This window comes from Arachis ipaensis, chromosome B5 (genome assembly GCF_059453495.1).
Source record: "Arachis ipaensis isolate K30076 ecotype BB chromosome B5, ASM5945349v1, whole genome shotgun sequence".
NCBI lineage: Eukaryota > Viridiplantae > Streptophyta > Magnoliopsida > Fabales > Fabaceae > Arachis > Arachis ipaensis.
In genome coordinates, this window is record NC_142440.1 from 7,413,826 (window position 1) to 7,427,044 (window position 13,219).

Here is a 13,219-nt window from a genome sequence, read left to right on the forward strand (position 1 = left end):
TTATATAAGAAAAAGTATAATTACAGAACAATTATTGAGTGTACTAAATAAAAATAGGATAAAGTTTCAAAAATACCTCTAAGTTTTATTTTGTTTTAATTTTGTTCCAAAAGTTTTCGATTTACATCAAATATACTCATGACGGCTAATTTTTCAAAAAATTTAATACTGATTCAACAACAATTTCATAAGAACAATCCCTCAATACAAACAAATCAAATATAATTTTTATGCATTATTATTATATTGGTCTTAAATTTTTTAAAAATTTAGCTGTCAGTGTATATTTGATGTAAATCGAAAATTTATGAGACAAAATTGAAATAAAACAAAATTTAGGAGATATTTTTGAAACTTTTGTCAAATTTCGAAGACAAAAAATATACTTTATTCATATATATGTCTAAGACTGAGTTTATACTTTGAACAATTATAATAAAAATATTATAAATAAAAAAATAATTTTAATATATTGACAGTATAAAATAATTTTATATGGACATTCAATTATGTAATACATCATTAGTAAAAATATATAAAACATTTTACTTGTCAATATATCAAAATTAAACTCAAATAAAAATTATAATTTGTTGTATAAAAAAATTCTTTTATAATTTGTAATAAATTTTCATATAGAATCACGATTTGTTTTCGCCTAAAATTATTCTTTCTAAATAAGAACTCTCGTATAGTTTAACTTGTTTATATATATATATATATATTATTCTTTTATTTGCCATTAAGTAGTTATTAATATATGCGACATGATAAAGTTCACATTAAGTAGTTATTAATATATGCGACATGATAAAGTTCACAATGAATACCTAAAAATCAAATCTTTAAATTATCTTATCATTACAAAACAATTGTCTATCGCGGATGAATACATTACGTTATCCATATACTTGTTCCCTCATCCACTTTGTCGCCACCCACTTCTCCCCTTTTATTACGGGGCAGCTTCCGTGGAGTGATGTCTGTCAAAGTATCAAGTGTCAAGAGGTTGTTAGAACGGCTAAATTAATTTAAAGTGATGTATAATTTAATTTTATAAAAGACGTACGATTTTACTTTAGTTTCTTAAAATTTTTTAGAATATTGTGTTGTTGAAAAGATTATGAAGATATATATACAAAGTAAGGTTTATGAAATTCAGAACAGAATTAATTTTTGATTGAATATTTAAGCTAACAAAATTCATTGTTTTAAACAACAAAAATTGTATAAAAGATAATAAATACTATTACAATTCTTAATAAAAAAAAAAACAAAAAAAGTTGCAATATTATTCAATAAACTATATCCAATATTTTGCTCGTGTATTTAAAAAGAATAATTTATTATATAATATATAATAATAATTTTTTGGAGTGAACCTCTTTATATGTGTTTGCTTATACAATGTATAACATTATTCTTTTGGAATAAATATCTTTATATGTGTTTGCTTCGCTGTGTATTGAGTATTAGAGTTATTAATTATTTAATACCGAAAAATTTTAAAAATTAATAATATATTTTTTTCTAGTTTTAATTTAAAAACAACAAATAGTTTTTTTTTTTGTTACCTACGGTATCCCCTAACCCGACATGTTAAGGACTAATCCGTCGCCAATCGAAGTTCCGTTTAAAGGTTTGCCGTTGACCAATGAGTTGTTACATGCACAAGACGAAATTCGAACCTCCGACCCTTACTTAAGCGGACTAATGAGCTAACCACTAGACTAACCTAACAAATAATATAATATTGGATATACGTATTGAATATTATAATATTTTAGAGTATACTTTAATTCTAATCTATTTTTAATTAATCGTTAAAATATTATATAGATATATTTATTTAAAAATTTGAAATAATAACTTTAATTTTAAATTTTCTATATTAATTAGAACACATGTGAATTTAAATAGTAAAGTTGACTTCACAACAATAAAAATGTTATAATCATCAGCTAGTAAAAAACAAATGTTATAATCATAAATCATAACACTATATGATAGATAATTGATTCTTTTAATTTTTCATTTATGTAGGAAACTAGGAAAAAATAAAAGCTATAAAACATGGACACAGATTACCAAACAACAAAGATATGCTAACACAGTAAAATTAATTTTTTGTAAGATAAAGAGATACAATATATATATAATAAAATATTTTTTAAATAAATTAAAATAATATCTTAATATTTTTAATTTTTTAATTATATAAAATATTTAAAATAATTTTTAGTTTTGATAAATAATAATATAAATTATTTTTAAACCCATTTTAAAAATATAAATTAAAAATAAAGTTGAATATCCTAACACGAGTGAAATAAATGTGTCTCAATGTGTTAGAGAAGTATTTTTTATATTTTATTAAAATATAATTCGACAAGAAAGACATATTTATTGGATAAATATCGTATTTGAGATATGTCTAACCATAGTTGTCAGAACCGAACCGGTGATCGAACCGGTCAGATTACTGGGTCACTGGGTTACTGGTTCAACCGGTGAATTACTGGTTGAACCGTTTAACCCGGTCCTATATAAATAAAAAATAACTAAAAATTTAAAATACATATTTTCACTAACATTTTAAGAATATTAAACTATTTTAAAATAATATGGAACAGGAATAATAAGTATTTTGTTATTTTTATTCTATCATAAATATTTTTATTTTGTTTTTGTATTAAAATAACTATTATTTTTAAATTTCAATAATTTATTAATTAGTTTATATCTATTATACTATTATATATTACAAGTATTTATTAAAAAAATAATATTAATATATATTATATAATTATGAAAAGAAAGAATAAGTGAGTTTATAATTATTGTTAAATAAAAATATAATTAAAAAGATCAAGTTTCTAACTAAAATTAAAAAAAAATAAAATAAAAGTAAATTAGTTGATAAAAGATATTTATATATATTATAATTTGCGTGCAAATGTATGAAAAGCATAATAGCCTAGCGGTTGTGAGAGTGTCTTAGCTCTCTGAGGTCAGGGGTTCAAACCCTCCCTCCAACATTTTGAATAAATTTGTATTTTCAACCGGTTCGCACCGGTTCTCTTCCTTATACGGTCTAACTACTGGTCCGGTCCACTAGTTTTCCGATTGAACCGGCCGATCCGATCCGGTTTTTACAACAGTGTGTCTAACACGTGAATACCAACTTAGTAAAATACCTATATTTCATAAAAAAAATAAAAAAATTAAATGAGTCTCCCTTACAAATTAGTTGTCAATTTAAAATTATTTTTATTAATTTTAAGAATTTAATTTTGATACACGATCAAATAAAAAATTCTCGTAAAATTATTTAAGTCGATAATTCATCGTGGAATATAAAAATTAGTTAACATTACACGCCATTGTAGTATTTTTATTAAAAAATATGTACTTTATTTCTAATTTCATATGCATGATCTCTAAAATATAGCAAACATAATTTTAATTCATTATCTTTCAAGATATTCTAGTGCGTCCATTTAAATATAAACTACCAAATATATCAGTTATTATGTAGGTGAAGGATCAAAGGAAAGGACGACATGCATCATTATCAACTAAAAAATTATGGTCACAGGGAGGATAGGGAAGAATACTAACCGGATCAATTGAACCATTAAGGAACAACGAGTAAAATAGAAGTCCATCCCCCTTGCGTGGCTTTACTTTTAAGCCAACACAATCCTTGTAGTTGTAGCTAACGTCCATGTTCATGCCATTCTGCATAATAATAGAGACCTTCCTAAGCACCATAATACTGATAATAGATAATGTAAAATACGTGAATCAAGATGCAGTGGCAACCTTAATTTTACCTCAAATGGAAATATCGTCTCCCCACCTTCTGGAACGTCCGTTAAATACAGCAAAAATGTAGCAACCTGCACGGTTAACCGAAACCGATTCTTAAGAATTGAAGTATTGATGAATCAATTAGTAACAGTTTGTGCAAGTAAACCGTACCACGCCAGCTCAAGAGCTAAAAATTTAAAGAAGGCTCGTAGAAAAACAAAAATATGTGACTGAGATAGGCAATTTAACTAGAGTTGAATCTTGGAATTGACAAATATAGTATATGGCCATATTTTCCAAAAATGTTATGTACTCGCCAAAATCAATTACTATGTATTTGTGTATAAATACATATGTTATTTGATTTATTTTTAATATATATTTTATATTTTAATATTAATTTTATATTAATAACTAAGTTTAGTGTACATCTAATATAATTGTATTTTTTTTTCATCTACCCTAAAAGCTTCAGACGAATTAAAAAGTGGCACTTCAAACCTAACACACAAACTAAAATTGTTAACAAAGTCTTATAAAAAGAAACAAATTGTTAATAAAGTACGCCCAAATCCCACCGCCGCTACGCCTTGGATAACTTGGTAAATTGGTTATTGGCACTGCTTGAGTTTCAAATTTCAATTGTCATTTACTAGTTAAATATATCAAAAGAATTAAGATGACAATTATTATGCAACAGAGAGATCAAAATGCAAGGTAGGTATATATATTATTTATTAATGTATATTTTATATTTTAATATATATTCTATATAAATGAATAATTTAGTGATTTAATTTTGGAACACATATATAAGATTAGTTGTACACCTGTACTAACTATGTTACATGTAAATAAAAAATTAACCATCAATATTAAAAATAAATAAAATAATATATTATACACATTGAATATATATATATATTGATGTGTTATAGCATTTTGATAAAACAAATTGTAAATTCAATTATACAAGTTTCATTTTGGACATACCCTCATGTTCTCTTGTGGACCGTATTCCACAGAATTGAAAGCGTCATAATGAGAAGCATATCTCTGTCCAATCTCATAGCGGAGTACATTAAAGTCCTAAAAAAAATCATGACTTATATAGAAAAGAAACCCCGAAAGAAAAAGAAACTCTGAAAAGGGTAATGTTAGGTAGACAAAAAAAATTAGACAGAACTTGTCTTATTTAGCATTAATTAATTATCGCAACAATTAATGAATACTAAATAAGGCAAGTTATGACTGTTTTTGGCTGATTTTCTTTAGTTACCAAATATTTCCGCCCTGAAAAATCATGACTTATCAAATAGCAACTCATAGAATCACCCTGAAGGTAAGAGGTTTTCTAACTCAACAAAATCAAGAAGCACTTGACTTGTGGAAAAATAAAAATATAAAGCTCAGGAAGGGAAGCAAAATATTCGTTTCTATAAAGCCCTAAGCGACTCTAAAAGAACATTGATATTAATGCAAAGGTGAATAGAGTTGCGCCCACCTATTTCCTGCAAAAAAAATTTATGCTTATTTAAAAGTGCAGCAATGCAGACAACAGCTAAACACATTATTCCTCTGCATTGGTGACCCTATTATTTTTCTAGAACGGATATTTCAATGTAGAAAATTTAGACAGGGTAACATGATGTTGCTAATTAGAGTAGGAAAGAATGCAGTGGAAGCAGTTCAGGTCAGTGTCTAAGTGACAACGCAAACATCGAGTCGAACATATAAGGGGAAATACAGAGACATATAATCTAGGCTTACAACCTCTCCTATGCTCCTTGAGCTAACAAAAATAACATTTATCTTCCCCTAGAGTAAGAACACTGCAGAAGTAAAGAACATGATGCAACTATTACGAGAAAAAAACAGCAAACTAGCATTTTTAATTATAGTTAGTTCGTGACTTGTCACTTTAAAAAAAAAACAATAAAGCACTAGCGAATTATCAGTAAATAAGCTTGAAATGCTTTTCAAAAAATGTCAGAGGGTACCTCAAAATGACTCCGGGGAATTTTAGTTGCTCTGGCTATTTTCTCCTCAATAACATCTAAAATCCCTGTTTCATCCTCGTTAGCTTTAATAAACATACCAGAGCTGTTTAAAAAAAAAAAAAAAACATAAAGATGTGATATGAATTTATGATACCTTACGACATAATATGCATCTTAGAATTTTGGAATTCTCATAACTACAATATTAATCACCAATGAATGGCCGACGACATTAATCTAATGTAGCATTTGCATCATGCATAAGCAAAATATATCAGCATATCACAAATGTCTCAGGAACGGAAACTCCACTGATTATATGAGGATACTGTTTTGAAGAAATTCAGTTTACAACACACTAAATTTGCAAAGCATATCTAAGGTCCAGTGTAGCTGTCTAGCAGATAGGGGTCAGGAAGGCGACAACACAATATGTGTTGGTATCTCGCTCAAAATATAATGCCAAGTGTCAAAGTCAGACATTAATTATTCTGCAGCACATACTGACTCGTGCATAATACCTTGTTCTAATTCCCTCTGCACTCGCTTTCGTTTCTCCCTTCCGTAATGCCACAGTTGATGGTTCGAGTCTTTCCCTTGCCATTTCAATTATACTGTCACATTGTTCTGAACTCGCAAAATTAGGAAAATAGAGAGCGCGAGGCATCCAACTCAAAACCTAATTAAGGATAACAAACATACACAAACTTGAGATTCAACACTGAAGTCAACGAAACAATTGATTTAAGGTTTTTTTAAATTCGAAATTTCTAATCCTTCTCGTATACGTCTATGATATCAAATATCAACCCAAATATACCGAAATTAATAATGATTCTGCGTCTGTATAAAATAATTTCATAAAAATTACGAGACTATTTCAAACTGGAGATGAATAGTAAAATATCGCCATGGCCTCAAAGGTTCAAACACAAATAAAAATAAACCTAGCAGAACAATTTCAGCAACGAGATCGCGAAATGCGAATGCAAGGAAAGAAGAAATCGCGAACCTGGAAAGGAATCAACGTGATGGAATTGTCACCTAACTCTCCTGCGCGCAACAAATTGTACTCCGTTTTCTCCGTCGTCGATCTAAGCAACCTCGACTCACTCCTTCTCAGTCTCAAGCCTTCATTCGTATCTTCCTGCAAATTCTCATCGATTGTAAACGAACAAATAAAACGCGCTCAAATTTGAAAAGGAAAACTGATTATGATTCAGAAGAAACCTGAGAGTGAAAGAAAATGCTAGAACCGAATAATCCAGCGAGAAAGAAGAAAATGCATATGAGTATGGAAGGCTTGCTGAACTTCCTTGTGTTCCAGATCAAGTGTCCTTTAACCGCTTTGCCTTTCATTTCAATTATGCGGAGAGCGCGCTTCTATTTATATATTTATTTTTTCTCTTCTTTTTTCAGAGGAAAATGCTAAATGTGAAGTAGGCAAGTAGCTCGCGTTGCTTCTGAAATAGTGAAAGTTGTGCAAGTATGGTTGGTTATGCGGTATGCCGGTATTCTCAGTGCAGTGGAAATGATCGTTTTTCTAACTGACTTTCCGTTCGGTGATTCTTGTCTGTATGCGCCGCTTATTTAAACAAGCTTATCAGTGATTAGTCAATTCAACATTTTACTAATTAATACTACCTTATGACTATGCCATTTTCATATCTGGTCAATCTGCTTAAATACTTGCTATTACGGACTAGTATTGTTATATTTAAAAATATTATTTATATATTAAAATTAATTATTAAAACCAATTCTCAATATATTTATATATAAATATATATATAATTTAATTTATTTTTAATATATATTTATATTCTAACATATATTTTATATTTTATATTAGTAATTAATTTTAATATATATAATATAATTATTTTATAGGACAATTTACTGAAATAAATAAATTGGCTTCTATAATTACCAGAATACACGTTTTACAAAATGAATACCGAAATACATTTTTTTCATAAACTATGTAAATCGCAACAGGTGTCCCGCGGTTTACGTTCGAAGCAAATCATCACATAATCCACGGTAGGGGTGTCACGGTTTATACTTTGTCAAATTCGTCTATATATACCACTCAACACAGGGAGTGGGGCATTTGAGGAAAGTCATTTTCACACTTTCACAGATAGATACTGAGAAGAGCTTGTTGGTTCTAGTCTGGTAAAATAAAAAAAAAAGAGTAATAGGCATGGTGTTAAGTTCACTGATAAAGAACCACTGAGCGTTTTTATCCGTTCGACTGATACTTTGTCGGATCTGAAGAGGAACATATTGCAGAAGGTAGAGTTGTGTAGGGCCAAGTTGGTGAAGAAGGTGTTCTACAAGATTCCGATGGCGGTTGTCTCAAGTGGTGTGCAGTATGAAACATTTGTGATAGGGTCGGATGAAGACATGAAGGTCTTGTTTCATTGTCAGCGGAGTTTTCCGGAGGTGAGAATACACGAGTTGTTTGCCAAGTTAGAAGAACGTGTCGACAGTTCCGGGGCTTCAGTGCCAAATCCTCAGTCGACGACGGTGGTCGGTGGGGGGTGCTTCTACTTCGATGCTTGTCGTTGCACCTGGTTGTCTCTTAGCTGCACCTTCACTTGTTCTAGCACCGGCAGCTAGGTCACCTGGTTTGATTACTAGTCTTGTTGGTGGTGGTGAGCCGAATCACGTTGAGGACGCAATGCGGGAAGATGATTCTGACGATGAGCCCGATCACATATCGGGGGATAGTGAGGATGAGACTCCAGTGGCCCCACCTGCACCTTATGGGTCATCCAGTTCTGGGTCCCATCAACAACCGCCGCATTTCTCGACACTGAACCTGAAAGCAGTGAGTCAACAACCGGATGAGGCACACACCTTCGGAGGCCAAGGATTACACGAGGGCAATACTTCTGGGGAGAATGCTGAGTCGTGGGATTTTTTCTTAACCCACTTGCATCAACATGTGACCACACAAGAAGGAATTCTGGTGATCTCTGACAGACACAACGTCATTAAGGCTGCACTGGAGGCACCAGACAGTGGTTGGCAACCGCCTCATGCATATCGAGCGTATTGCATTCGACATGTTGCAGCTAATTTTGCTCTCAGTTTCAAGGGTCAGGATGCAAGGCGGATGCTCGTGAATGCGGCATATGTCAAGACTGAGGCCGAGTTTGACTACTGGTTTGATATTATGAGGAGTGAGAATCCGGCCATGTATGATTGGGCCAACCGACTGGAGTACGATAAGTGGACCCAACACCAAGATGGAGGCAGATGGTTCGGCCACATGACGACGAACATATCCGAGTGTGTTAACTCTGTATTGAAGGGGACACGAAATCTGCCGGTTACTGCACTTGTGAAATCCACATATGAAAGGTTAGCAGAGCTTTTTATGGCCTGAGGACAGACAACAGAGGCGCAGTTGGGATCAGGCCAACGGTTTTGCCAGGCGCTGGTCAAGGCGATACAGCGCAACTTGAAAGATTCGAAGTGCTTCACGATTACTCTGTTTGACAGACATCAGTCTGAGTATACCGTGGCTGAGACGACTCCTACCGGTAACTTTTTGCTTGGGACGTATCGGGTTTCCCTCAGAGATCGCACTTGTGACTGCGAGTACTTTCAAACTCTCTATTACCCGTGCTGCCATGCGATTGCATGCTGTGCTTAGTCCCGGTTAGACTGGACTACGTACGTCCATGAGGTTTATACCATGAGTAAGGTGTTCAGTGTATACCGGATGGGATTTTTGCCCCCTATTTTAGAGGGTCTGTGGCCACCATACGCCGGTCCTACTATCGTTCCTGATCCTAACATGAGACGTGCCAGAGAAGGGCGACCGAAGTCAACAGGAATCCGTAACACCATGGATGAGGCTGATACTAGTCGGCCGAAGCGATATGGGCTATGCAGACAAACAGGACACACTCACAGGACTTGCCCTCAGTGAGAATCCGCCTCCAGTGCCGAGGCATAGGTGTCATTAGGTCATCATGATTAGCTTTCATTTTTCTTTTCTTATTTATGTTCTTGTTCTGTTTTAGTTGTACTTATTGTTAAGTAAAGTTCTACTTACTGTTCGTTTTACGGTGACGTGGTTTTTGTTAGCGATTCTCTATGTAGTTGTGATTCTCTTGAGTATAATTTTGTTGGTAATTCTATGAGTTCAAGAGACTAATTTCAATTAAATCAAAGCACCAACCTATGTTGCCATACATAAAAAATGCAAACCAAAGTTTCATCCAAAAACTCATCCTCTATGAAAAAGAATTAAGTCCACACTAAAGCATAAACCGCTAGACCCCTTTAGCGATTTATGCACATTTGCAAATTACACATAAACCGCGACATCCCTACTGCGAATTATGTGATGATTTGCTTTGAACGTAAACCGTGATATCTCTGTAGTGGATTACGTGCATTCGTAAACTGCGGAACCCTGTCGCGGTTTACAAGTTTATAAAAAAAATGCATTTCGATATCCATTTTGCAAAATGTGTATTCTGATAATTATAGAAGCCAATTTATTTATTTCAGTAAATTGTCCTATTTGGTATTTTATAATAAAATATTATTATAATTTGTAAACCAACAGAAAAGTAATAAATTGAGTGTTTTTTTTAATTAGTTAAAGTTTGTTCAAATATTATTCTATCATCTATTTGACAAAAAATAACACTGAAAATTTAATTTTTAATTAATATTAATTATTTTTTAAAAATATTTTATTCTTTTTAAATTTTATAATCTAAATAATAAATTTTTAAATATTTTATATTTTAAATTATAAATCTAAACTTTAAAATTAACTTGTGTTGCGATGGTTTTCTACTATACTGTTTTATTGTAGGGTAAAATATACCTTTTTGTCTTTGAAGTTTGGTAAAAGTTTTAAAAATATATCTAAGTTTTATTTTATTTCAATTTTGTTCCAGAAGTTTTTGATTTACATCAAATATATCATCGACAGCTAAATTTTCAAAAAAATTAAGACCAATCTAACAATAATACATGAAAATTATGTTTAATTTGTTTATATTGAGGATTGTTCTTATGAAATTATTGTTGAATTGATCTTAATTTTTTGAAAAATTAGTCGTCAGCGGTATATTTGATGCAAATAAAAATTTTTTGAAACAAAATAAAATTTTTATCAAATTTTAAGGACAAAAAATATACTTTAGTCTTTGTTGTAAAATAATACACTCTCATGTCGGAATCCACGGTGTGATTAACATATTAGTACTTATGACATGAGACGCTTTCAAAAAGTTTCAATTGCTTTCTTAAGTGTAGGACTAGAAGTGAGTCAAATCAGCTCGAGTTTGATTCGTTAATAGCTCGATAAGTTGAATTCGTGAGCTGGTGAGTCAAGCTTGAGTTTGAAATTGAGCTCATAAACTAAATGAGTCGAGTTTGAGTTTAGATAAGCTCAGCTCATTAGCTCGTGAGCTGGCTCGATTATATATATAATATTAAAAATATAGATTAAATACGTATAAGATATGCGTGTGTATATATATATGTATAATTTTATATATATTAATGCTCTTAATTATTTAAAATTTTATAGTCATTTTTATATATAATTTTGATATAAGATATAAATAAAAAATTTATAATTGATAGATAGACAATATATAAAATTTATTTTTTAAACATTTTTTAATATATATAAATTATAGTTTATTGATATAGATTTATAGATTCTGTTCCTATTATTTGGGCCAGCTCGTGAGCTTTCGTTGAGTCGAGTTTGAGCTTATAAAATAGGCTCGATTGTTAATAAACTGAACCGTGAGCCAAACTTAATTTTTGTGAGTCGAATTTGAGTTTGGTCTAAGTCGACTCTCGGCTATTTTCAGCCCTATTTACGTGAAACTTGGGAGATTGTTGAACCGCATGGAACCTTTATGACAAAATAGCATTATTTTTTGTTTACATGTTTTGGGGATGATAGGGATTTGCTATAATGTTGCATATATATATATATATATATATATAAGTTAATTACCAATTTGGAAATTTTTTTTATATTGTATTGTTAGATGTAAAATTCTCCATGATAAACTAAACTATGTGTAATTGCTATGGTGATTTATAAAATGTCATTGAAGTTTTGTTCTTTCATAATTAATTTTTTTTATTACAAAACGTCAACGTTTTGTGCTACAATCACAATCGTATAAAACACTAAAATGATCAAATAATTTTGTATTTCATATTAAAATTATTCATATACACAAATTTTAGTCCCGATTTAGAATGCCATACAAAAAATCCTTAAAAAATATATGAACAAAACAATGTTTGAATGATTTGAAAATAAGATAGAAATAATTGATAAATGATATATTTTTTATAAGTGAAAAAATTTTTATATTTAATAAATAATTTATCTATTTGATCTGAATTTTTATGATAATATTTGAATAAATATTTAAAATATGCACAAAAAAATTCAAAAAAAATTAATCTTTAAATTTTTGTTTTTGTTTTTTTAAAATAATGTGATCATTCACAATATTCAAAAAAAAAAAAAAAATTTCACCTAACGAAAAATTACAAAAATGTAAAGATGAAAAATTTTTATTTTTTTAATAATATTTATAAAAATTCATATCAAAATCTAATTTTAAAATTATTTTTTAAAATAGATATTTAATATCTAATTTTTTTGTCACATTCTAATGATGTGACGCAGGAATAAATAGACCTGTATTATTAATACAAAAAAAAATAGAGGTGTATTATACAAAGACAAATTATTTTTAAATTATAAAAACTAATATTATTTGTATACTAAAATCAATTATAAATATATATATATATTATTTAATTAATTCTTAATATATATTTTATATTTTAACATATATTTTATATTAATAATTAATTTAATAGCTAATTTTAGTATATACTAAATATAATCTCTTTTCGAACGAGCACTGGATTTAAGGCTTATTTGGATGAGCTTCTAAGAAAATATTTTTTTTCGAGTTATCTTTTTTTTTTTTAAAAGATCTTATGGAGAAGTAAAAGTAATTTTATATTTGGATATCTCATGCAAAAAAATCTTTTTATCTATTAATTATGTTTGGGTATAACAATATAAAAGTACTTTTTTGTTTATTTATTGCATGAAAAATATCTTTTTTTTAAAAAAAAAGATCTTTAAAAAAAAAAGATGTAAATTACAACTTCTCAAAAAAATATTTTTTTTTTTATTTTTCTAGTGCTTTTACTTTTATTACTAGAAATTTGCCAAACATACTAAAAAAAAAAAAAAAAAGATTTTTTTTCAACAAAATAATGACGCCCAAACAAGCACGGGTATTTGGTTGCAAAATGTTCAACCATTCATGGTTTCATGCATCCATAGTATTTCACTATTTCTATATAACGACGGGGAC

The 13,219-nt window shown here is 29.7% G+C and overlaps 1 protein-coding gene across 3 annotated transcripts; it reads right to left on the reverse strand.

Moving 5' to 3' along the window:
- Positions 1-780: 780 nt before the first annotated feature.
- Positions 781-7,310, reverse strand: LOC107641663 (putative prolyl 4-hydroxylase 9). Of its 3 annotated transcripts, none has more exons than XM_021122934.2 (8): positions 7,044-7,310; positions 6,826-6,960; positions 6,335-6,492; positions 5,814-5,916; positions 4,807-4,869; positions 3,837-3,902; positions 3,622-3,741; positions 781-983 (listed from the first exon to the last, which is right to left on the reverse strand). In XM_021122934.2, the coding sequence occupies exons 1-8, from the start codon at positions 7,170-7,172 to the stop codon at positions 900-902; spliced, it is 858 nt and encodes a 285-aa protein (XP_020978593.1). In that variant the 5' UTR covers positions 7,173-7,310; the 3' UTR covers positions 781-899. The 3 variants fall into 3 exon arrangements, with proteins under 3 accessions (XP_020978593.1, XP_016200626.1, XP_020978594.1); XM_016345140.3 differs by having other exon boundaries at positions 4,807-4,902; XM_021122935.2 differs by lacking the exon at positions 4,807-4,869.
- Between the last annotated feature and the right edge of the window lie 5,909 nt (positions 7,311-13,219).